The sequence below is a fragment of the Mercenaria mercenaria genome, chromosome 1 (genome assembly GCF_021730395.1).
Source record: "Mercenaria mercenaria strain notata chromosome 1, MADL_Memer_1, whole genome shotgun sequence".
NCBI classification, from domain to species: domain Eukaryota; kingdom Metazoa; phylum Mollusca; class Bivalvia; order Venerida; family Veneridae; genus Mercenaria; species Mercenaria mercenaria.
In genome coordinates this window covers 100,011,180-100,038,292 of record NC_069361.1, presented here as the reverse complement: position 1 = coordinate 100,038,292, position 27,113 = coordinate 100,011,180, and the positions used below count along the sequence as shown (strand labels likewise).

General features: G+C 35.7%; 1 protein-coding gene across 4 annotated transcripts in view; it reads right to left on the bottom strand.

Annotated features, from left to right (window-relative positions):
* Positions 1–26,364, bottom strand: part of LOC123528932 (mediator of RNA polymerase II transcription subunit 17-like) — a 36,505-nt gene extending 10,141 nt beyond the window's left edge. The window contains exons 1-7 of one of the 4 annotated variants that reach the window (XM_053518537.1): positions 26,270–26,364; positions 21,437–21,613; positions 19,895–20,030; positions 18,383–18,409; positions 12,565–12,742; positions 8,706–8,873; positions 8,292–8,422 (exon numbers count right to left, since the gene is read on the bottom strand). In XM_053518537.1, coding sequence (XP_053374512.1) covers positions 8,292–8,422; positions 8,706–8,873; positions 12,565–12,742; positions 18,383–18,409; positions 19,895–20,030; positions 21,437–21,613; positions 26,270–26,361 — 909 coding nt within the window. In that variant the 5' untranslated portion in view covers positions 26,362–26,364. Of the gene's footprint in view, positions 1–8,291; positions 8,423–8,705; positions 8,874–12,564; positions 12,743–18,382; positions 18,410–19,894; positions 20,031–21,436; positions 21,614–22,780; positions 22,930–26,269 lie in introns of those variants that run through there. The other 3 variants (XM_053518524.1, XM_053518540.1, XM_053518530.1) reach the window with 3 other exon arrangements.
* Between the last annotated feature and the right edge of the window lie 749 nt (positions 26,365–27,113).

The window sequence follows — 27,113 nt, the reverse complement described above, 5'->3', positions numbered from 1 at the left end:
AAGCCAAGAAGTGACTTAAAAAACAGTGTATTTACTGGATATACAGAAGGAAAAGTGAAATACAATATAACAGTTACATGAAGGCAAAGCCGATATAATTTTTATTAGTCCACAGTCATTGCTTGGTGAACACAGATCTTTGCTAATTAATATGTCAAAGAACAGGGCCCTGAAAGCAATCAGCACACTTCATAAAGAAGTAGTAAGTACAAGACTTGAATGAAATTATTTATATCATTTAGTCATGATTTTTTCAAGGCAAAGTTTAGCTAAATTGAATAAATACTAGGAAAAGGATAGTCAGAAAGAAACATCAAGGAACATTTTAATTGTACTCTCTAGTAACTAGTACAATATGAAATGACAGCAGTAAATTAAAACAATTTAATGATTTAAGCAAATGGGTCTTACTTGTAAACAGAGTATAATCATAATAGTTATCTTGTTAAATACTTTTACAACAAGAGCTGTCCGTAAGACAGCCAGTGCTCCACTAGACTATTCGAATCGTTGTCACAGAAGCAGGAATATTAATCTTATGTTGAAATAACAATAAAGTTTCAACCAAAACTTTAACCAGAAGTTTTCTAAGACCAAAAGTGGGCATAATTTGTCCAAAATACAAGTCAGAGTTATGGGACTCGATGCAATCAACTAGTTTTATAACCCCGAAGACACATGTGAAAGTTTCAATTTAATATCTGCATTTGTTTTGCAGATGCAAAACTTTAACCAGTATTTTTCTAAGTCCAAAAGGGGGCATAATTTGCCAAAAACACATGTCAAAGTTATGGGACTTAACCCAGTGAGGTTGGTAATTGATCTAGAAAAAGAAAAAAGAAATTTCAAATCTATATGCCTTTAAGTAATATAGCTATATATTTCCACATGTATGTACTTGCATGCAAAACTTTAACCAGGATTTTCTAAGTCCAAAAGGGGGCATAATTTGGCCAAAATTCAAGTCAGAGTTATTAGACTTGATTTTATCAACTAGTTTTATAACCGCGAAGACATATGTGAAGTTTCATTTCAGTATAACTCTGCATTAGTTTTGGTGATAGTAACTTGCTTGCAAACCTTTAACCAGAATTTACTTTAACCAGAATTTTCTAAGGTCAAAAAAGGGCATAAGTTGCCAGAAATACATGTCAGAGTTATGGGACTTGACCTAGTGAGGTTGGTAATTGACCAAGAAAAAGAAAAAATAAGTTTCAAAGTTATGTGTTTTTAAATGATAGCCATATGTACTTGCACGCAAAAACTTTAACCAGGATTTTCTAAGTCCAAAAGGGAGCATAATTTGGCCAAATTTGCATGTCAGAATTATGGGACTTGATGTTATCACCTAGTTTCATAACCCCAAAGACAATCTTCGCTTTCTGGATATAACTTTAGTACAGTGGAGTCCGCTTATTTGCATACCCAATTTGTCAAAGCAAAATATGCGAATAACCGGGCTATTCGTTTATCCGAATATACGTATATGGCATCTGTTTCGGTATGCTTCGGTTGCTCTAGGAGCAATGGTTATTACTTTGAATCAATACGGCAACATTAATTAGAAAATGTGTCACTAATGGAGTGATTAATCATACCTGTGTATGTTTTAAACAATTAAAGCTGTAAACGACAATATTTTTTATTTACCACTGACTGGAATTTACCCGCGAATCGTACAGATATCAAAACGCCATGCCGGTAATTTTCCATTCCACGAGCACGTGCGACCTATCATAATGCCTAACTTACAACGCTGTTACTTTTGTTCATCGACACGTATACAAAAAACGCGCGTCACGCATTCATTTTTTTATTTTATCGCTTCAGATTTTCAACACCGATTGAGAAGTAATATAGTTTGAATTCTATAATGATTTAAAAAAGGTTTTAACAGAAATGTTGGCAAAATTCTATAAAAACGGTCGAATTTTCATAAAATTACTTGCAAAATTTCAAACAGCGCGATCCTAAATACTTATTACTTTCTAAAAGTAAATAGATGATACAAACTATGGGCATAAAATTCAGACTTTTGACCAGAAAGTACAAAAAACAGAATAGAAAAATCTTAAATAATGAAAAGGCAGCAGCAATTTAAAAATATGAAGTAAAACGATTTTTGCATAGATTTCTGTTACGCGACCTCGTGAACGTACATAGAAAATGCGGTTAAAAAACAAAAACAATAATGTTGTTGCGTATTTTTAATAAGTTTGGAATGAATCTTTGTACATGTACATGTATTTTTTGACACGACACTTTATAATAAGATATTCTTTTCAAACCATTCTGTAATTTCCTTGAGGGCAAATAGGTCACTGGGGTAAGAAATCCGCTATTATAATGCAATAAAAGATTTTGTATTGTATTGTATTGTATTATAGTTTGACACGTTTACCTGTCAGTTTATACGGGATATTGCACATTCGCTTTAACAAATTAAAAAGAAGCTTTTTTATTGATTGTTACAACACTAGATCTACTTCTCAGCACTTAAGAACTGAGGCGGTACGATCAAACAGTGATGTGCAACATGGCGCGAAAACATGACGTAATGCCACGAAAATCTCGGGGAAACTATACAGCTTTGATCTCCACTTGTAATGTCATGATACCAACAAACTTCTTTTAGCTCTTCGAAGGGGTGTTAATTGATGATGAAAACAAGGCCAATTACATTGTTTATCAACAGAATAATTACCGATAATCGTCAAGTTTTTTTTTTCGCTTTCAACGCGGGTGGGTGGGGGATGTTACCCGACATTCATTCCGCAAAAACGTACAACAAAATGTCTTAAATTCTCGTGCAGATCGATAAAAGTGTAACAATACGTCACCTGTACATACTTACCGTATTTAAATTACCAATTTACCCGAGTGATTCACACGTTGACGAATATGTCACGCACCGATTGTTACCTAGGCGACGTGAAACAGCTGATCGGCTAGAGTAATTCACAGTAAATTTTCGACATCTTTTGATAATTTTTATTGCTGTTTGCGACCAAATTAGTGGACCTTTAGCCAAATGTTTTATGCAATTAAGCGGGACGGATTAAAAATTCAATGCAATTATGCGAAAAACTTTAAAGGTAATTATATAGGGATCGATCGGTGCTTCAAGTTCATATGCGAATACCAGGGATATGCGATTAACCGATATGCAATTAAGTGGAACGTACTGTACAATATAAGATAAAGACTTGAAACTTCATGGTTCATACAAAATTCTCTTACCAAAATTCAAGGACTTTTCAAGGAATTTACAAGGTTAAATTTGTATTTTCAAGGATTTTTTTTAAATCCGTACCCAGTTCAAATTATACAATTATGACAATGTATTTCATGAACACGATAACTATGTATTAGTTTCTAACTTTAATACTTTTCATTATTGACTAGAAAACTCAGCACTGACTAGAAAACACAGTTCATTTCTTAACAACAATGGCCTCCACATACAATTACACACACTAAATGAATTATTGTCACCACTGATAAAAAAATTAATGTCAGTTTATGTCAATCCTTAACCAATCCCCAAATACAGACATTTTAGATTTAGATTTTAGAGTATTTAACTGTTACCACTAATAAAATGGCAGGCCATGTCAACCCCTAAGTAATCCTGACTTCTCAATATACTGACTAATCCTTGTTGGCCCTTGGGGTCTATTAACAGTTTCTGAAGTGGGTGGGGTGGGATAGTCATACAGTGACAGTTCCATCAGTTTCAAGAGTGGATGGGGGAGGTAGAGTTGGATTATTGTTGATATCCCGGCTACTGCCAGCACTAGTTTCGCTCTTTACATTGAAAGTTCCTTAAGCTTCCTGTCGAATGAATGCCACCCCACACGATGCCAACGACGATCTCACTTCTTCGTTTTTCCTATGCTTTGCACTCTTAGCATGCGACGTTATTGCACTTACACCATGTGCGTCAAGTCAATATCTTCATGCATAGCGTGCATCGGGCTTTGTGTGGGTTATAAAAACCCACTGATAGCGAGCTCGAGAATCGAGCTTTACGGTAACGCAAGTATACTTCCACACTTGGTGATGGATTTGAAAAGTTTCGTCGGAAGTTCTTAAAAAGCGCACCCTAACGGATAGGTGCTCACAGGAAGTACTTCTTTCCGGAGTGAATACAGAACTTCATTCAATTGCTAAAAAATATTCATCACTTAACAATAATGAAAGAATGCTTTCCAGTTGTTTGAAAAAAATATTATTTTCATTTAAAAGATCAAGCATCGGCCAGAAAATGGTAAAAATGTTATTAATAAGCAGAAAGAAACGGGAACGCGGTAATGACGTCACCGTGACACCAGCTTCCCATAATTTTTGCAACGTATGATATTCACTGTTACAGGTATGGTGACACTAAATGTAGACTTTTTCAAGTGAATGGGTTCTCCTGAATTCTTGTGAGTAGGGAATAGTTTCTGTGTGACAAATAAATGATGCATAATATTTTTAGCTAAATCCGATTTCTTTGAGCTCGCTTTGAGGCTTTGCCTTATTTCATATTACTTTCCTACCCACTTGTGCTGGAACGAACACTTCTTCCCGATTTTCCCCATTTCTACAAACCATGGAGGCTGCCATTTTCACAATTTCTAGTGACGTCATACACAAACGTTTAGTATAAAACCCGTACCGTACCTGATACACGCTCTCGTAGCGGCGACTTTTCGTACTCCTACACAAACGTATTTTAAATTTGCCGGAAAAAAGTTTTTTATTCATTTTTACACCAATAACATACGATTTTGACAACAGACAGAAACTGTTAATGGATTTTCAGGGCTGTCTGCCTAAATTCAAGGACTTTCAGTCAAATTCAAGTACCTTTTTGCCATTTTTTCAAGGCAACACTAAATTCAAGTACTTTTCAAGGTTGCAACCAAATTCAAGGACTTTTCAAGGCCTGTGCGAACCCTGAACTTAAATTGTATCTTTATCATCATCATCTGCATGTGTGGTAACTATAACTCTGATTTGTATTTTTGACCAAATTATGCCCCTTTCATACTTAAATTTTTTGACAAACTTCGTTTTCTGGACACAACTTTGGTACTATATAAAATAATGACTTGAAACTCAAAATATATCTTTACCATCATCATCTGCATGTGTGGTAACAATCCCAATAACTCAAATTTGTGTTCTTGACAGAATTATGCCCCTTGGTGTATCTTCCTTTTAGAGTAGAGGTTAGTCTGTTACACTGATCTGTCTTAGCGAATACATATATAGTATTAACGCGTGGAAGAGTCTAGAGTAGAGGTCTCTTAATGAGACATATTTTACTGTCAAATCGCCGAAAAGTGGAGCATGCTGTCAAATACGGACAACTCTTGTTATTTCCATTATTTGTTTAGTTAAATATTTTCTCAATTTTCCAATGCATGCCCCATATAAATGTACAATTTTTTAAAAAAATTATATGCACATAGTCGAGTCATATGTAGCGATTTATCTGTGGTGTAAAGCTTTTTAGCACAATTTCTACAGCAAATTTCGCTGTGGTCATCTTCCGAAATATTAATACCCAAACTTGCTCAATTATGTACCACAAATCTGTTTTTTCTTGACCATGAAACAAGCGCTGTCTTTCTTTTCTGTTTTCTTTCATTTCCGCACACAGAATACATTTGAACTTTTTTGATGCAAGGGTTAATTTTACCATAACACTTTCTTTAGGTGGAGTTTCCATAATTAACAATTAATAAAACCTAAAATTCATATAAAAGATGTTGAGTTTATGTTAATTCTAATTAATTATCCATACACAATATTTACTATTAAACTGTTGAATCATGAATGGGCTCAATATCATACTTTTCCAGAAAATAACAACATCTTGGATGTTTTCTCAAATGACCCTTATCAAATTGGTAAGGAGAACTTGTCATCAGGTAGGATAGTTAATTGCCTTGCAATTGACAGGGTTCTCAGTAGTTAACAGTTTACAGGGGTAATCTAGGGTTACATTGGTCAACTTTCACCAGGCTGTATGGTTCAGCCATCAGATAAAATGTGCTATTTTAGAGACTTAAGATTTTCTTATTTTGCCTGCAGTATTTATATAAAAAAATAACCATGCAGCCAGGGAGCCAGGCTAGGGCCATAACTCTGGAACCCATTATGGGATCTGACTGATTCTAGAAAGAAACAAAGATCTTATGGTGACACAAGTTTTGTACAAGTTTGATTAAATTCAAATCATACATGGAGCTGCTATTGTGCAGACAAGGTCAAAATGGCTAGGGAACATCACTCTGGAACCCATGACGGAATCTGACCAGTTCAAGAAAGGAACCAAGATCTTATGGTCATACAAGTTGTGTGCAAGTTTGGTTAAAATAAAATCATAAATGAACCCACTATCGTGCACATTGTCTCATGTTTTCAATGGTGCAATTTAATTTATTAAAAACAACCTAAACAACACTGCCAGTTGACCAATAATCGAACTTCACCCAGACTTCAAGGCAATTAACCAATTAAATTTCATGAATAGGAATATCCAGTGAAAAATGCAGCCCCTATTGCATACACCAAGACTTTATTTGATTTGACGGAGTGACCTAGTTTTTGACCCAAGATGACCTGTATTCAAAACTGACCTAGATTTGATCAAGACAAACAATCTGATCAAAGTCCACAAATATCCAGTGATAAATGCAGCCCCTATTGCATACACAAGGTTCTTCTTTCATTTGACCAGGTGACCTAGTTTTTCACCCCAGATGACCCATATTCAAACTTAAACAGATTTCATCAAGACAAACATTCCGATTAAATTTCATGAAGATCCAGTGATAAATGCAGCCCCTATTGCATACACAAAGTTTTTCTTTGATTTGACTGGGTGACCTAATTTTTGACTCCAGATGACTCATATTCGAACTTGTTCTAGATTTTATCAAGACAAACATTCTAATAAAATTTCATGAAGATCCAGTGAAAAATGCAGCCCCTATTGCATACACAAAGTTTTTCTCTGGTTTGACCCTATCTCTGTGTGTTACTTGGGCAATCTGACTGAAACTTGACGGGCCGCATAAGCCCATAGTGGTTTATGTATATGAAATTTTATTTAAATATTCCCAACCACTTCCTAGATATGGCTACAGCGAGGGATAACAAGGCAAATGTTGACTGACGATGCATGCTGGACAATGACTGGTCACAATAGCTAATATTGAGCACTTTATGCTCAGGGGAGCTAAAAATAGAAACTATTCCTGAATATCTGCAGGGTTTCCTTTGCAAAAGCTAGGCAAATCTTATTGCAAAATGTGTTTTTGATAATGGATGTCCTTCAGTCTGACTGATAGACTATTTTAGACTATTTCAGGCTACAAAGTCAATAATAAATATATGATAAACAAGAGATGTTACTATTAGTGACTTATGCCCCTGAAGCGTGCCAAAGAATGCAACACTTGTCTGCGCATGATAAATTAACTCATTATGGGGAACATTTGTGCCAAGTAATTTAAAAATCCCTTGATAAACGGCAGAGTTATGGATGAGACAAGAAACAGACTATGTGAACCTTTGACTTCTTAGTGTGACCTTGACCTTGGAGCTAGGGGTCTGGGTCTTGCACACATCATCTCGTTATAGGGAACATTTATGCCAAGTAATTTCAAAACCCCTTGATGAATGGCAGTGTTATGGACCGGACAAGAAACAGACCATGTTAACCTTTAACCTCTAAGTGTGACCTTGACCTTAGAGCTAGGGATCTGGATCTTGTGCATGACACATCATCTCATTATAGGGAACATTTATGCTTCAAAATCTTTAATGAATGGCAGAGTTATGAACCGAACAAGAAACAAATCCTGTTAACCTTTGACTTCTTAGTGTGACCTTGACCTTGGAGCTAGTAGTCTGGGTCTTGCGCATGACACATCATCTCATTATGGTAAAAATCTGTGCCAAGTTATTTCAAAATCCCTTCATGAATGGCAGAGTTATGAACAGTACACGAAACAGACCCTGTTAAACTTTAACCTCAGTGTTACCTTGACCTTAGAGCTAGGGGTCTAATTCTTGCGCATGACATGTCGTCTCATTATGGGGGACATTAATGCCATGTTATTTCAAAATTCCTTCATGGATGGCAAAGTTACAGCCTGGACAAGAATTTACACTGACGATCGCACACACGGACATTTGCGATTTTAATATGCCCGCCTTCGGAGGCATAATTAAAGGTTCTTTTCTTTTGTTTTCCATTTATTGCCATTAATTGTTAGACATGTACATACCTGGGAGAAGAGTTCTTTACAAAAGAGGACATTTTGAGCGGCCTCCAATTTTGTTTGCCAGTGAGCATCAGAGGGATATCTTCCAAAGCCATCCGGTACTCTCAATGTAGCTGTGATCAGATCCATCGACTCTGTAAAATTAGGTACATCAATTAAACTATTCTTGCAACCAATCAGCAACAGTTTTGGTGTCAATGTCTTTTTGCTAAATAAATATTTCTTCTTATCAATCTGTTTGTTGTGAAAACTCTAGATGATCCAGTACCAAAATTGTCTCAAGGGTTTATTAAGACAAACTGACCATGTTTCGTTTAGACTGGACCAAACCTTGACATCTAGACTGTTAACAGTATAACTGTGGACAATAGATCACCCAACTTTACTAACAGATCCAACTAAGAAAGAGAATCTTACCAGGCACACACTTTACTTCAACCTGTACGTATGAGGAACCCTCTAGTTCACTGGGTATAATAACTTCAAGGGCACTATGACTGGCCACACCTCCATCAGGCTGTTCTGATGGCAAAGTTGTATTCTTTGTCACTTCAAATGTTCCTCCTTGCCAAAACCTCGAACCAGCTGAAAAAAAGAAAGGAAGTGTTACATTCAGTGTTGCAAAAATTCTATTTCCTAAATGTAATTACATACATTACTATGTGAGAAGAAAATATCGTGCATTGGCTGAATAAATACTTTTAACATTTTTGATGCAAGGTAACTTTCTTACGTGATCATCACATGGTCTTACATGATATGTTTGCAGCATAAACATATGCTGCCACATACAAAACATGCTTTCACACAAAATGTCATAATTTATTTATATACATACAAGTAGTCTGAAGATCAAATATATAAATACTTTGACTTTCACATATACATGTACTTTGAAGGTCACATATACCAGGGCTTAAGCTAGGCTAAGATTTTAGGGAGAAGTCACTTCTCCCTCAGGTAAGATTAGGGAGAAGTGGAGAGATTTTAGGGAGAAGTGGCGTGATTTTAGGGAAAACGTGGAAAGATTTTAGCACCATGACATGCAAGCTGAAAAAGGAACTAAATATGCTTTATATAACATTACTATTTTTATTATTCCCTGTCTTTGTTTACAAAGTCTATTAATTTAAAGTAAATATCAAATCCACTGAAAATGTCAGTGATTCTGTTTTCTTATCATTTTTAACCTTGTGAATCTAATGTGATTAAACTGCAAATTCAAGTTTTTTTTTCACTCCTGCAATGATTGTCCAAACCAAGAAAACCCTTTAAATATGAATACAATTAAAAAAAGTTAATTCCATATCAGCAAAAAAATAAAACAAGAGCGCCGCCATGCGGGGCAATATACGCCCGAAGGCTTACATCATAGGATTTGAGCAAAATTTTAAGAACTTGACTGTTGTAGCCCCAAAGGACTGGAACAACAAAAGGAAAACTTCAAAAAACAAATCTAAGTCCACAAAAAAAAAATCAAAGTCTACAAAAAAATCCTTATCAGGTATAGGTATGTAAAAATACACCTTAAAATTGGAGGTACCATCCATGTTGTACCACAGAAAAGTGGTCTCGGTTTTTCCCTACGGCCAATAATAAAAAAGTTTCAAAATAAGCTATTTATAGTAACATAAAAGGGAAGTAATTCCAAAAAAAAAAATTATTGTAAGTACAAAAAAGAGATCTGCCAAATAAAAACAAGACCACTGCAATGCAGAGCAATATACACAAAGCAAAGTCATATATGACCTTTGACCCTTAAGTGTGACCTTGACCTTGAAGCGAGTCACCCGGAACATGCGCTCTGCACATCGTTACAATGTGGTGAACATTTCTGCCAAGTTTCTTTGAAATCCTTCCAGCAGTTCAAGAGTTACAGAGCGGACACGAAACAAACTGATATGACTTTTGACCCCTAAGTGTGACCTTGACCTTGAAGCAAGTCATCCGGAACATGCGCTCTGCACGTCATCTTGGTGTGGTGAACATTTGTGTCAATGAACATTTCTGCCAAGTTTCTTTGAAATCCTTCCAGCAGTTCAAGAGTTACAGAGCGGACACGAAACAAACTGATATGACTTTTGACCCCTAAGTGTGACCTTGACCTTGAAGCAAGTCATCCGGAACATGCGCTCTGCACGTCATCTTGGTGTGGTGAACATTTGTGTCAAGTTTCTTTGAAATCCTTCAAGGGGTTCAAGAGTTACAGAGCGGACACAAAACAAACTGATATGACCTTTGACTCCTAAGTGTGACCTTGACCTTGAAGTGAGACATCCAAAACATGCGGTCTGCACATCGTCTCGGTGTGGTGAACATTTGTGTAAAGTTTCCTTGAAATCCTTCAAGGGGTTCAAGAGTTACAGAGCGGACACGAAATTGCTAACGGACAGACGGACAGACGGACGGACGGACAGACAGACGGACGGACAGACGGACAGACGGACACCAGCGTCATAACATAATACGTCCCTTCGGGCGTATAATAAATCAAGCTCCCAGTGCTAATGCACTCAAAGTCAGTCACTTTAAATAACAAGTATGTGAATTAAATACATGTCAATAGCAGTGACATCACTATGACATAACACGGAATACACATTTTCTTTGATCTGCTGGTGTCTCTTTGATACGCTGGTGTCGGCACACATTAAAAGAAACAGTCATCAAAAAGGTTTAACCCAGTTTCTGATGGCAGGTGTCAAAATTTGCGTAAATTTCAGTTACGTTATTTTAGTCACAGAATGTGTCAGTGATAATATTATGTTTCTAAAGTTTGGGTTTTGAAAAATACGAGTAAAATTAAGTGGATTTCAGGAAATTACTGGAGCCAAACACGGTAAGATACTTTCTAATGGTCAAAAAAGAATGTGTAAGCTTATGTAATATAAATCCCTACTGCTTTGTTTATCAACACTGTCAGTTTACAAAACAAGTGTCACCTTCGCACTTCTCCGTAATCTGAAGTAGGCGGAGCTTAAATTATGCTATCGTGTATTCCAGTCAAGTGTCAACAGGCCGATGGCGGATAACTGGACGAGCGTGGATAAAAAAATCGGGCGACTTGAATTTCGCTTTGATGTTAGATTAGAGCGAAGTGGGGAGCCACAAAGCGACTATTTCGCTCAAGTCGCTCCCTAGCTCAAGCCCTGTATACATGTACTTTGACTACCACATTTTCTTGAAACCTGCATAAAATACTCGCAAGGGTGTCATGCAGTATTTATAGATAGATAGGCTATAATTTTTATTATTATACCTCACATAAATATCCAATGCAAATTTCCCATTAGTTTAACTTGAACAATATATCATATTCCCCAGTAATTTTATATCTTCTGCGCATGTGATATGATCAATAATTTCATATCACCTGCGCAAAAGCCCTATTTTGTTTGTCTGCGCATGTGTTTTTTTTTCATATCTCCCGTTGAGAGACTGATACTTTTGCACTGAGTAAAAGACTGTGACGTTAACTTTTCAGAAGATGTGCTTTTATAATTTAGAATTAAATTCCTTTCATCTGTGAACCAGGCCGATTTTTCTTTTATTAATGATTTGTTCTACGTGCCAAAAAAAATTCGAAAAACAAATTTTTATCAAATATTGAATCGAAACTATTTCCATGAGATTGGAAATGATCTAACTAAGAAAATAAGCACTCACACATATATGTTTCATTTAGAAATAGTAAAGTTATCACTGTTTTTCAAATGTTACTGCAAGCGATTTCAGTAGTGTAACAATGTTGAAATAATTATGTGCATAAACATAGGAATCCGCGATATGCAAAAGTCTCGATTGAATCTATCAAAAATGTCTTATTACACAGAAGAGTTGCCACCCGAGTGCTAACAAGTAAGCACTCCTTAATTCCGACTTCATTATTTGGTAATTACTTTTTAACGTTGGATCAAATCATTAGGCTATGTTGATTTCCCAGTAAATGTTTTGACTTTTATGTCATTTCGGTATAATAAAATAAATATTGCATTCCTGAGAGGGTGATATGAAAAATGCTCACCTCTCGAAATATGAATATAGACCTCGGCTGGCGCCTCAGTCGATATTCATATATCTCGTGGTGAACATTTTTCATATCACCCTCTCAGGAATGCAATATTTATATACTATAACAGTCTTGGCAATAATGTATTTAACATAGCTGAGATAGTCATTTTAACCAGACTATATTGTTACTATAAAAGCCTTGTCATAGTATCTAACATTGCTGGAAAAATAATTTTGAAGCTGACTATAGGTCTGAATGACTTACCAGATCTGTAACTAAGGTCACCGATAATGGCATTGCCAACTTTCTTTAACCTCCAGTTTTGCCGTAACTTTAGAAGTTCATAATGGAATTCATTTTGTTGCCTGTTACCAATCTCTTGTTGGGAACGCTTCAATCTGTCTGCTCCACTCATCAACAGATTGGCAGCTGTTGTCAGGCCCTGTTCAATGTAATACAAACATTTAAGCCATTTTATCAAACTCGTTACATATAAACATTACAACTATTTGCCAACAATTTTGCTGATCAAGACTTGAATGTTCCAGATTTTAAACAAGCTTTCTGAAAAATTGTCATTTAAAGTCATTTTAATATTCTATTTTCAAGCACTATTTTTTTTCCAGAATTTTCTTGCTATAAATAGTTCTCTAACAACTGTCTTATACAGGTAAACCATTTATAATTAAAAAGATAAACACAGTCTCAATCTTATAATGCTACAATGCTATACATGTTTTACATTTAACCATTAATCAGTGCATAAGACATTGAATTTTTTCTACCATGGACAAAAGTTAAATATAATCATATCCAATATTTTCAATTTTACCTAACACCTTTCTATTCTATTCCCCACATTTTAAACTACCATCCACCACACAAACAGGAACTGTTGAAATGTCAGCAATTTCAACTATTCAAAATGTTAAAAGAAGATAACTGAAAATGACAGATACTAGTAACAGAAAAATTTACAGATTTTTTCAGTCTCCAGTGTGTGTTGGGGGGTTTGTCCAAGGGTAAGGTAGGGGTCTACTAAGAACGATATGGGAAAACATGGACAATTGCAAAAGAAAGGTGAGTGAGTTTGGAGGTTTGAAAGGGTGGTTGGGTCTCCAACTTCTTACACATTCCACCCACATTCCCAACCTCTCCCCAAGAAAAATTTACTTTCCTCACCCCTTCCCCTCCCACATCCCCGAAAATATACATGACAGAGGACAAGCTCTCTGGCTGAGTGGTTACGGTCTCTAGCAACCTCAGTTCAGTTTGTTTTCAAGCTGGAATTTACTAAATATTCTGTATAATATAAATCTGCTTAAGCTGGTGCTAGATTTGGTGGTGGGTGGGGAAGGTGGGGGGGGGGTGGGCATGAGAGGTATTGCACATTTCATTAACTCTCGTGAACAGACTCTGTTTGATTTCTGCTAAAAGTTTCCTTGGTTACATTCTTTGCCTCTAACAATCTACTTACAGACTTTTTCTTTGGTCTAATTCTTTTAGGTCAGGATACAGTCAAGATGACCTTTAATGCCTGGAAGGGCACCTAGGAATCTTTCTCCACCACTGAGAGTAGCTTAGGATCTTAGTTGCATTAAATGCAACAACATACAACTTAATATCTGAGATGAAAATGTACTGTGTTTCAAAAACCTAATATGTCAGTTTTAGTGCAAAAAAAACTTTTATTCCAATATTCCGTTGTCCGTAGTTCGGTTTTATTATATATTCAACAAACTGCAGTCATTTATCATCTGGAAAGTTGCTTTATTATCACAGTAAAATATAAGAGAATTTTCATTTTTGTTTATTTGTTTTGAATTACATAAAGAAGGTATCTGAATTACATAAAGAAGGTATCTATAACTAAGTTTTTTGCCGCTACTGAAATGTGACCAAATCTGAGATACAAGATTTTTAAAATTTGTTTAACACTTCTACTTAATTCATTTCATGTTTCTTTGTTAAAAATGTAATCAATTTAATTTTCCCAGTCAACTTTTGCATGTTTTGGAAAATTTCTTTTAAGGCAAAAAATTTAGTACGTTTTGATGAAATTTATAAAATTTATACCAAGAACAAGCAATCTAACATTACACAATTCTCACATCCTGTTGTTTACTGTCTGGCATATAATATTGAAACAACAGTTATTTCACTAAAGTAAATATCAAACATTCTAAAGAATTTTTTACATTAAAATACACACTCCTTTTAAATGTATCTTAATAACTCAATCACAAAACAATCAGTCTGAAATGAAAGTCAAGTTTTTTGCCATATTTTGATGAATGTTTGTCAATGTTCTTAGGCCTAGACGTTTTTACATTTTTATTTCTACCAATAAAATGAAACTGCACTGTGATTATTCTGCTATCAAAGACCAGTAATTGTAACCTTGCTGGATGATCAATATAACCAAGTGGAATATACAATATAATAGATATACTTCAATTTCAAACAATTAAATTGTTAAAGCACTCTCACTGACGTATGCAGGCATAGATCCGAGCTGTAAGGTTGAAGTTTCAAAATTTCAGTTCTGCTAAATAAAAGAGCACAATTTCTCTGAATGACAGCAAAATTGAGACATGCTCTTAAAAACATGGTTGTTACACTAAATAATACATCACAATTAACAGAATAAGAGGGTCATTGACCCTTAAGTGCTCACCTATGTACAAGGCTTCAAGTGTGTTTGTATAACATAATTGTACAAGTACAGGGTTAGGTTTCTTCTATGTTCGCCTATATCAAAGTTCTAGAGAAAAAAGATTTTTAAAGTCTGATAGCTGAAAACCTATTTTTAACAAAAAAGACCCATATGTTAAATGAACTGGAACCATTTGAACAACATTGAAAGAGGGCCCCCCAGAGATCATTTGTGAAAATGTTCCATCAAAATCCATTCAGTGGTTTTGGAAGAGATGCTGTTTAAAGAAATTGCTGATGAAAAGTAACCACGCCCTCTGGCAGCCACATTTTTTGACGAATCAGAAAAATTTGAACAATATTTGTAGAAGGTCACAAAAGGACAATTTGTGTGAAATTATTTTAAAACTGGACTAACAGTTTTATACAAATAGATCTTCTAAGTTTCTTCTATATACATATAGGAAAAAGTGACCACGCCCCCTCGCAGCCATGTTTTTTGAAGAATCGAAATAATTTGAACAATCTTGGTAGAGGGTCACACAAAAACCATCATGTAAAATTATTTTAAAATCGGGCCAACAGTTTCACACAAAATTATTTTTAAATTTTCCATGATATACATATAAGGAAAAGTGACCACACCCTCTGGCGGCCAAAGTTTTTGACAAATCGGAATAATTTGAACACTATTGGTAGAGGATAATGCAAGAACCATTTCTGTAAAATTATTTTCAAATCAGGCTAGCAGTTTCAAAAAATTGTCACTATATACATAGAGGGAAAAGTGACCACGCCCTCTGGCAGCCATGTTCTTTGACGAAACAAAATAATTTGAACAATCTTGGTAGAGGGTCACATAAGGACCATTTGTGTACAATTATTTTAAATCGGACTAAGATTTTTCAAATTTCCTGTATGTACATATAGGGAAAAGAGACCATACCCCCTGGCACCATGTTTTGTGACAAATCCGTATAATTTGAATTATCTTTGTAGAGGGTGACATAAGGACCATTTGTGTGAAATTATTTCAAAATCGGACCATCGGTTAAGGAGATGCCTTTTGATGATTTTTCTAATTTTAGCTCTGATGGCCCCAATGTGCAACCCAGCGGAACCGTTTGAATAAATTTGGTAGAAGACCATCCAAGGAACATCCACATCAAGTTTCATCAAAATCCATTCAGTGGTTTTTGGGGAGATGTCATTTAAACACAACTGTTGATGACTGACGATTGAAGGGATAAACACACGACGGACACAGCGTGATCACAATAGCTCACCATGAGCACTTTGTGCTCAGGTGAGCTTACCAAGCGGGCCATGATGGCCCTATATTGCTCACCTGAGTTAAGTTGCTTGCTTGAACAAATTTCTTTGCTAAATCTTAAAAAAAACAAGAAAATAGGTCAGTAGGTCATATTCATGGTCACTGAATGTCAGTTTTAAGATTGGTGTGCAAAACTGTACATGTCATCCAAATTTCAAGGCTGTATCTTAAAAAACAAGAAAGTAGGTCAGTAGGTCAAGGTCACAGTCGGGTGACCCTTTATCACTTGGGGTCATCCGGTAAATATAATTAAAGACTAGGAAATATGATCTGATAATTTCTGAAGTATTTTTCCTTTATAACTCATACATCAAGTGACCCCTGAGGCGCTGCCACTTTTCACCCCAGGGGCATAATTCGAACAATCTTGTTAGAGATCAACTAGGCAATGATACATACAAAATATCAAAGGCATAGGCCTTGAACTTTCAGACAAGAAGATTTTTTAAAGTTTTTCCTATATAAGTCTATGTAAAACTTGGGACCCCCAGGGCAGGGCCTCTTTCACCCGAGGGGCATAATTTGAACAATTTTGGTAGTAGACCACTAGGCAATGCAACATACCAAATATCAAAGGCATAGGCCCTGAACTTTCAGACAAGAAGATTTTTAAAGTTTTTCCTATATAAGTCTATGTAAAACTTGGGACCCCCAGGACAGGGCCTCTTTCACCCCAGGGGCATAATTTGAAAAATTTTGGTAGAGGACCACTAGGCAATGCTAACATACCAAATATCAAAAGCCTAGCCTTGCAGTTTCAGACAAGAAGATTTTTAAAGTTTTTTCCTATAATGTCTATTAAACTAGGACCCCCGTGGCAGGGCCTCTCTCACCCCAGGGGCATAATTTGAACAGTCTTGGTAGAGAACTACAAGGCAATGCTACATACCAAATATCAAAAACCTAGATCTTGTGGTTTCAGACAAGAAGATTTTTAAAGTTTTTTCCTATACAAGTCTATATAAAGCATGTGACACCCCTGGGCGGGGCAATATTTCACCCTAGGGGGATCTTTGAACAATCTTAGTAGAGGCTCACTATATGATGCTACATACCAAATATCAAAGCCCTAGGCCCTTTTGTTTTTGACATGAAGATTTTCAAAGTTTTTCCCTATATAAGTCTACAGAAAAATTGTGACCCCCAGGGCGGGGCCATATTATATCCTAGGGGGATAATTTGAATAACCTTGGTAGTGGCCCACTAGATGATGCTACATACTAAATATCAAAGCCCTAGGCCTTATGGTTTTGGACAAGAAGATTTTCAAAGTTTTTCCCTATATAAATCTATATAAACCATGTGACCATGTGACCCCCGGGGTGGGGCCATATTTGATCCTAGGGGGCTAATTTGAACAATCTTTGTAGAGGCCCACAAGATGATGGTACATAACAAATATCAAAGCCCTAGGCCTTGTGGTTTTGGACAAGAAGATTTTTGAAGTTTTTCCTTTCGGTTGCCATGGCAACAAGAGTTCTGTATGGAATTCAATTCTTTGAATAATGTATAAAGAAGACCATCTAAGGATCATCCCTGTGAAGTTTCATCAAAATTGGCTTAATGGTTTAGGAGGAGATGTTGTTTAAAGGAAAGTGTGGATGGCCGGACGCCGGACGGACAGATGCTGGACGGTGAGCAATCACAATAGCTCACCCTGGGCCTTTGACTCAGGGGAGCTAAAAAGCAGTACCAGAAAATCATCCAGAATTCCAGGAAAACCCAGAGAACTTGCATCTCTGATGTACATAAAAATTAGGATAAGCGTTAGCTAAAAGCTTGCATGCAAAGTTAGTAAACTGGCATTACCAAATCCTAGCAATCTGAGGATTATGGCCACAAACTATATATATGACACTTTCATTCTTTTGGTGACATGTCCCTCAATTTTAGATATGTAAATTATGAAACGAGGAATATGATTAACAAAGCAAAAAGGACAATATTCTAATTGACATATTTTTTAGTTTTAATAAAATAGGTGGAATAATACTATTGATGAAGTAGGTGGAACAATATTATTGATAAAATAAGTGAAAATTAACACGCATTCCGTGGCAATGAAACATACACAAGCCCATTTAATATACTTACTGTACAAATTGATTGCAGGCCTACTGCCTTAAAAAGAGCACAGCAAACACACATGTACATAGTCAATTAACACTACAATTATTAAACAAGTAACTCTACACATACTGTGCCAATTAAGTCACTTATTTTTCTTTTCTGTAATCAGTTAATTGCAACACAGTTCAAGTAAAGGTTGTCAAAGGGTAGGTTTAGTAAATGACAGAAATGATTTGTCTTATAAAATATACATACTGAACATAATATGTATTTGCCCATGGGTGGTCATTTTAAGAAAGTGGAAATCAGAACTTAATTGGCACACATAAGAGCAGAGGTAAGGTAACTGAAATCAAAACACTGCCATAACATGTCCCTAGTATCTAATATTCAGTTAATCTGAAATAAACATAATTAAATAGAGTACATAAAAGTATTACAAAATTAACTTCAAAATAATCTGTTGAAAGAAACAACAATGGCTTGAAAGATTAAAAGAAATATACAATATCAAAAGCAAGTGCAATATAGAAATAGAAAATTGTAATTGAGTCTTCAGAAAGTTATGTTGTTTGTTTTGGGTATAACGCCATTTTTCAACAGTATTTGGGCAGTTCAGTTAACATAACCAGTGTTCCTGGATTCTGTACCAGTACAAACCTGTTCTCTGCAAGTAACTGTCAATTTCCCCACATGAATCAGAGGTGGAGGACAATGATTTCAGACACAATGTCTTTTATCAAATCGTCATGGAGAACATACATCCCACCTAGGGATAAGTCTATTGAGTATCAGAAAGTAAAAATAAATATAAGGATATCAATCTTTTCAACATCTAAATAGTGTTATTGATACTAAATATTGATAACAAATCCTTTTCAGATAAACTGCTTTAAACACTGTCAACTAGAAAAGTAAGGTTTGAAACTGTCTTTATAAACATTTTATTTTTAAATATGAACATTTTAGAAAAGAATGCAGCACAGGAGATCATTCTATCCTGTCATGAATTTGATTTAAAGTTTTACTACATACCATATACTGGTTATATATTTGGAATTGTGCGAAAACTACTTTAACAAAATAGCTCCTAGATGATGCAAATACAGAAGTGACCAAGTTTGGACAAATCATGGAAAATTAACATATACAGTGGGCATTCTCTGCAGTATCCCCAGTTACTATGAATCAAACAATAAACAAGGGTATCATAGACCAAATGAGGTTACAATAATATTGAAAGCAGATCAGGACGGCGATTCCTTAGACCAAATTCTATGTAATACTGGATTACATCTGTGAAAGTAGGCATACTTTTAATACACTGTAAAATCTGCAACAAAGTATGGAAAAGAAATGATTGCATTGCTGCTGTAGAAAAAGCTTTGTACTTCATAAAAAGCTGTAGGTGGCCTATTCTAGCTCTAGTAGAATCACAACAACAAAATATTACAGTTAAGTGTTTAAAGAGGAAATACCACACAATATTTATTCATTCAACTATCATCACACATAAAATATGCAATGAGCAAATACCTTTTTCTTTGCGAGCAGCTGTATGGCTGACTTGTGTTCTGTTGTGTCTTGTTGAACATGTGCTAGAACCATGTATTTCTTCTCCTTAGCAATATTGAGAACATCTAAAAGTACACCCATCTCTGTATATGCTGTCCTGTAATAGATTTTCTGTAGCAGTGTATTCCAGATTACATTCATGCCTGCGTTAAGCAGCCAGCTGGGACAGCAATTCTGGCAACGTCACCCTTACCCTTCTAAATTTCTATAATGAACTTGTCCATCTTTCAATTTGGACAGTACCATTTACAGTTAAAAGGGGTGAATACCAAAAAAGATACTGACTGAATGGTGAACAGTGCAGATCATGATCAGACTGCATGGATGTGCAGGCTGATCATGATCTACACTGATCGCAAAGGCAGACTCAATCGTGTCAGCATGATAAGGGTGAAGACAGTATAAGAAAAGTTGAAATTAGAACAAATGTCAATTTGGGAAGTAAGCTGACTGGATGCTTGAGGAAAGTGTCTACTTAACAGAGATGATTGCTTAAGGAAGATTTAACTGTACACTTGATTTAAGGAAAATATTTTTTATCATGTTACAGAGGACAATTGCTAATGCTGGAATGGTGGAATACAGCAAACAATCATATCTAATAATACCTCAAGCTACATTATTTTCTATGTATAAAGTTTAAAGTACATAAAACTATTTTCTTTCAGTACTCATATACGGTATCTTGTCCTAATAGATCTGTAACACAAGTATCACAATGAGGGCACAGGTCACTGTGACAGATGCTAGACACAAAATCAAATATTTTTCTTAATAGGCCTATGTCTCTTATATACATATATAGGACTATTAAGGTAGTTCTGCACATTAGGATTGAATTTTTTTCTACAATGAAGAATTTCATTAAACTCTGATTTTTTAAAACTTCAGAATATACCTAGAAAATTGAGCAAATAAAAAAGATAGGGTCGTGCGCTTAATTTTTTGCTAGACTGATTTGAAAAATTTTGACCTCACGCAATATTTACTAATGGGAGTCTATGAGAAAAGCATTACTTTCATAACATTTTCGCGAATATAAATATTTCTACAATGTAGATTTTGATGAAACTTCTCACAGTTGTTAATAAGCACATGGCCTATAAGTTTATGGAATAAAATTTATAGGTCCGTGTGCTTATTTTTGAGACAGTTGACCATGATTAATGTGAACCGGACATTTCACGCTAATTTTAAGATATTATTTTGATTATTTTAATGTGTCATATGTTTTAATGTCATATTTTGACTTTTGAAATATAGCAATAGTGCCACTGTAATAAATTTACTCACAGGTTTCAATTAATTCATAAAATGATTTTTATTTCCGTAAACCGAATCCAGGCTTTATTCTACGTTTTCCGGATAAATGACGTTACGCCATCACTTCTGGTTTATCAAACGGGCAGACCTACCTTAAGAAAAATATTTGATTATGTGTCTAGCACCTGTGAATGAGGGGATGGAAAGTTGAATCATTAGCATGGATGGGACTGCACATACTTGAGTTTATTGCGGACATTATCCCATGGCCAAAGCGAGGGCTGGAAAGTTGAAGATTCTTTCTCTTTATCTTCAGTATCTTCCTCTGAGGTTGTCTTTCCTTTGTCCTCACCATCTTCCTCGGAGAAATCAATCTTTTGGGCACTCTTTGCCAGACATTCTGACATGGACAGTGGACTGCAAATATAATAATTGTCTTCTTAAGATAAGTGTAACCAAGATCTAACCCTAAATTCTGTAAAAACGTGTCATTGGTCAATTTCAATTATGAGCCCAGGATCAACCAATCCAATTTTGGCATTGTCAGACTGGTCTCTTTAAACTAAGCTCTTTAAATAGACATTCCATAATGGTGACCGTGTAAGGCTGATAGAAAATAGTTTTCAGAAACAGTGTACATCAGCTTTCAAGTCTTCTCTCTTGAATTTTTAAAGGAATCAATTCAGAGCAAGCCTCAAACGTACAAACAAATTTAACCAATCCATTATACAAATAACCTTACATCTTCATCACGCAGTATGAAGCCCAAAGTTTGTCATGATTTTATGGGTGCATGTCAGCACACCAATGAAATGATTTTGACCTACACTTCTCAGACTAGGGTCAATGACCTTAAAATACAACAAATTAAATGACCGTTACTTTGTGGAATGTTCACTTAAATTACATTCTAATATGCTTGTTTCTGTTAATACACGCTCACCTTAAAATGACGTCACATTAACGTGCAATGACGTCAATAGTTTTGTTGCAACCAAGAAAGAGCACTACTACATTTTATCTACTGTTTTATATTAAAAGCATATTAGAATCGAAATAATGTATAGCAAAATTGTGTTTTACTTAAATTAATACACTCAAATCGGTTTTATGTCCCCAGAATAATTCACTTGGGCTACGCCCCCGTGCAATAATCCTGCAAACGTTTACCCTTTTTTCTTGCATTAATAACGTTAAAACACGTTTTTCTGTACATTATTTCCTAAATAACATAATTAAATAAGTGTAATAGATTGAATTATAACACCGCAAATATAATTATTTACACTCAATTAAAATATCAAATGGGATAACAACCAGGCATTGGCCTCTTACATAAACACTGTAACACAAATGGATGGGAAGCTGACTTTAATGTTAAATGCAACTAAATTTTTGCAATTTATAATATAACTGTGTATACAAATAGAAAGGAATATAATGTAAATATAAGAAATGAATTCCTTTTTTTCAGAGTTCATGCAAAATGAACGCCAGAATAGGATCGGCAAATTAAACACGAGTTGTGCCTAACTGTAAGATGTTAAATCCATTTTCATTGGATAATTGCAACGAAATACTAACGCCTGATTGACGGACCAATTGTCGGCATACTTCTGTTTTTGTTGAACAGGCTGAAATAGAAAAGTAGCCGAGCAGCTAGGGGGGTCCTGGAAAATTTTTAAATTCAGCGCTTCATTTCCTGCATTCTGGGACATTTTGGGAGCATTTAAGAACACCTTTTCCACTGCAATCTTATGTACAATATGCCCCTTATTTTCACATTTTTATGAGCTAACCTGTTAAATTTAGGGAAAAAAATTATAAAATTAAGTTTTCTTAGGTAAAATTCTTTGTTTCTTTGAGATAATTAACATAAACTAAACAGCCAATATCAGTCAACATCAGAGGGGCTGCAGTATCGGAAAGAATCACAGTCTGAATTGTGTGGGAAGTGTGTGGTAGTGTCATAAAAGCAGCTAAAAAATGGTAGTGATATGTACAGTACAAGGGATACATTACATGAATGGTAATCACTGAGTAGTCTCTCTTTGATAATAAAAATGCAATGAAGAAAAATGTAGGTAATGACAATATTGTCCCAAACGAAGGTACGGTAGGTCTTTCTCTAACTGAGCAAAATGATTTGGAAATTGTGGTCGCAAAAATATGTGACAAACGATAATAAGGCAATCAAGGCTAGCATCATTTATAAAATGTCAATTTATAACTTATTTTCTCTGACCAGAGTTAATTTTTACCAATGATTTCTGCTTGTTTATGGCAGTTTTTCATTGGCATTTGCCAAAATCAATCTACGGCCATGATTTCAAAATTCTTGGAAATTATCGTGGATGTCACGTCAATCTTTCATTCCTTAGTTTTTGCTACAAAATATAACTTAAAATGGCTACTCTGACACTACTTTCGTGATTCCGCTCGTAAAAAACATGTGTAAATCAGGTTTATACATGCGAAAAACATTGCCGCGAAATCGATAACTGATGTATATTTTTCATGTAATACCTGGCATTGCATGCCTTTTAATTCAGTCCGTGAAACATGATTTTCATTTCTTTGACGATAACGGTAAATATCTCGCCTGGATTTGTTTTAATTTACTTCAGTCAACGATGACATAAGTCATCAGTTGTAAAGGCGGAGCATAGATAATTTTGCCGATAAAATACATCACGCGTTCTACATCCAAAGTTGTCATTGGTTTATCGTATGTTTTAACTCCAGTCAAAGATCGAGAGGCATGTGCCAGTAATTAAGTGATGTCAAATTGAACATTCGCCCGCTTATCCCTTGGTTGATGACACGCTGTGTATTGTGTATTACATACACGGCTACGAGTAATATGGATTTTTAGGCTGGATAGAGAGTTCTTTAGACAAATTAATACACCTTATATTTTCGTAAAAGAATCGTGAAAAAAAAACTGCTATGATCGCCCGGTTTAACTAAGTAGGGTCGGGTTACCCGAAACAAACAATTTTCTTTTCAGGCCTGATCAAAACATTATTTTTTTTTGAGAATTTGAACTGTCCATTTTGGCCGGCGACCTGTTCTTATTGACAACCCTGTATCCCTTTTTCTCTATTCAGTATTATGTATCATTCGATGATCGACTCCCAGAATGTTAAGAACTCTTCTATAAGATTCATCATGATCTGGTTGCTAGCCCAATCGTTGATTACCTGACCCCAATGACCAACTATGTTCGCTATGGCCATTCCCTAAGGTATAGGTTAATTACGGCAACCATTGACTAAATTACAAGTTTTCTTATTTTCCGAGAACAGTGTACCATTGGAACCAATTTTCCCCCAGTGTCACCCACCTCCCTACCCTAGAGCAGTTCAGTGCTGCAGTTTGCAGCCTAGAACATGTCTCGCCCTAGTTATCCTGCAAACTCAAGTTTTTATCTTTTTATATCACCAAATCTATTTTTAGTTCTTCACTCTAAATTTTTTATCACTATATTCTTTCTCTTCTTGATTTTGATGCGCAAAACATCTACGTTCCTGCAAGGGGTTTTCCTCTTTGATTGTGTCTGACAAAACAGGTGGAGGACTCTATGATAAGTAGTTCTTAAATCCCACAAGGACTGAGCTATTTTGATTTCCGTCTTCTGGCCTATTTTTTCGGGCCCTTAAGGGTGTTTCCCTTGTTACTCTGTCTTCTGCAAAGGCATCGAGTATAAGCGTTTTAGGTTCTTAAGGATTGTATTTATAGGGGATGAAATTCCCCGAGACGGTAACGTCCAAGCACCCCGAATCAGTCACAGAAATTCGTAAACCGCGATAACATGCTTCTTTTACTTCTTTTTTTGTAATGAAAACTGTACCTGCAACTGAAAAACACTTTTAAAACAGCCAGAATGTGTAAAGGCCGTCCAGTTTCTGCGAGGAGTGCAAACAAAAATAAAAATCCTAAAAGCCAGTGCGTGAAAGACGTCTTCGTGACGGCTCTCCGTAAATTTTGCAAAGTATGATTTTTGCTGTAAGAGGTATGACGACACTAAACGTAAACTTTAGAGCGAGGTATCACTTTCTTTTGAGTGTTAAATATTTTTTTGTATGTTGGTATATAAAAGATAAATCCCCATGCTAGGCGGTGCCTTAATTCATATTATATATATACAAGAGCATATTTGTGTTTTACATTACATGCCTTCTGTTGCCTTTGCGTATGTTAGGGTTTCACCTGGCGGGGATAACTTTTATTTACACTGTCCTGTGACTTTGGAACATGGTGGGGGTAAGAGTGAGGTTAGGTGCACCATAAACCGGTTTAAGCTCCCTAGTGGTGCTTTTGCCACTGACCGTTTCAAGGCGGTGCCCCACTGTGTTCCTTTGTTTGTTTTGTCCTAAGTGTGTTTGCTTTGTGTGTGTGGTGTGCGTGTGTTGATCGTGTGCGCGTGTTGATCGTATGCGTGTTTGGGGAGGCTGCATTTTTAGAACACGGCTTTCCCTGTTGGATATTCTTCCTTGTTTTGACGTCAACGGCAGATAGATAGAACAAAGAGCTATAAAAATAAACAGATCGGCAACTTGAAAGGCATATATAGAGCAAATCTCGCCAAAAAACGTGACAACTGAATGAGATCTCATTTACCGGAAGAGACGCGTTCTCCACGTGCCATTTTGTATGCGAAAGCAATTATTCATCGGTAAATTAATTATCACCGTATGACCACACCTCTTTTGATGGTAAGAAACATGTACTTTGTGTCTTACGACTATTTCACATTAAACTAATGTTGTTTTAGAAGCTAACATGTATTTTAAATGTAGTTTTAAAGGTACAAATTGTAACTCCATGCTCGCGGATGTTTGCTTTTACTAAGATAACGCCGATTCACACTCTGACACAAGATTACGCAAGATTACAGCCAGCTGCCATTCTGTGTATTTTATACTTCTTTGGATAGAACTGTCTTATCAAAAGCGCCTCTTTGATCATGATGGGAATACAGAAACAATAGTTTATTTCATATTTAATACAGGTTTTCTTTGTATTTTCATCTCTTAGGCAGGTGTGAAATTAACAATTCAATTCCCTTACGGCACTAAAATTTCTTGACCGTCTAAGGATACTTCCTGAATCTGGTTTTCATGGACAGCTTCAATCGCCACAGAGACACCGGCGACAGCCATTTTGATTTTGAGACAAAGCCGCGAAAACGACAGAAATTAAACGAACTAAATAAAGTCATGTTCTGTTTTCATTCTTTTACGAGATACTATTGAAATTAAATATTCACATACCATACTACCTATCACCTTTGAAATCATTTGCAAAACTGCTGGGAATTAATTGCGAATATATGAGAAATTTAGCTTTACACCGATCATGGCACTATTTGTGTCACGTGATCAAGCATACATACCAGTGTCAAGGAAAACAACTTTGTCAGTTTTGAGTAGATCTGTAGAAGATAAAGATTATCTGATCCATTTTTAAAATTCCCCGTCACAATCAAGAAATTAGACTAATCAACAGGTAAACGAAAACAGCAAAGTGACAGTTTGCAGGCAGTGCAGTGGCAAGGCCCACAGACACTTTGGTTGTCCAAATATTTTGACGTCAAAAGTGATTTTAAGGTGAGGTTATTAATAAAACCCGGCCCGGCCCGACCCAAACCACGGAAATAGCCGATTCCGATTGTACGGAAACCACCGAAAACTTACGGACGGAAGGCTAATATAACTACGAATGATATCGTGTCGATATCAACTTACATATTTAGAATTTAGTAAAAAAAAACAAAAAAAACACTGAACTTTATGATGCCCGCGAGGAACTTCTTTGATGAATGGGTTAAAACTGCGTGTTCTTTCTGGTTGCAAAAACGTCTTAATATAATTTGTAAACTTGTACACAGGAAGTCGTTATACATAGCGTTGTT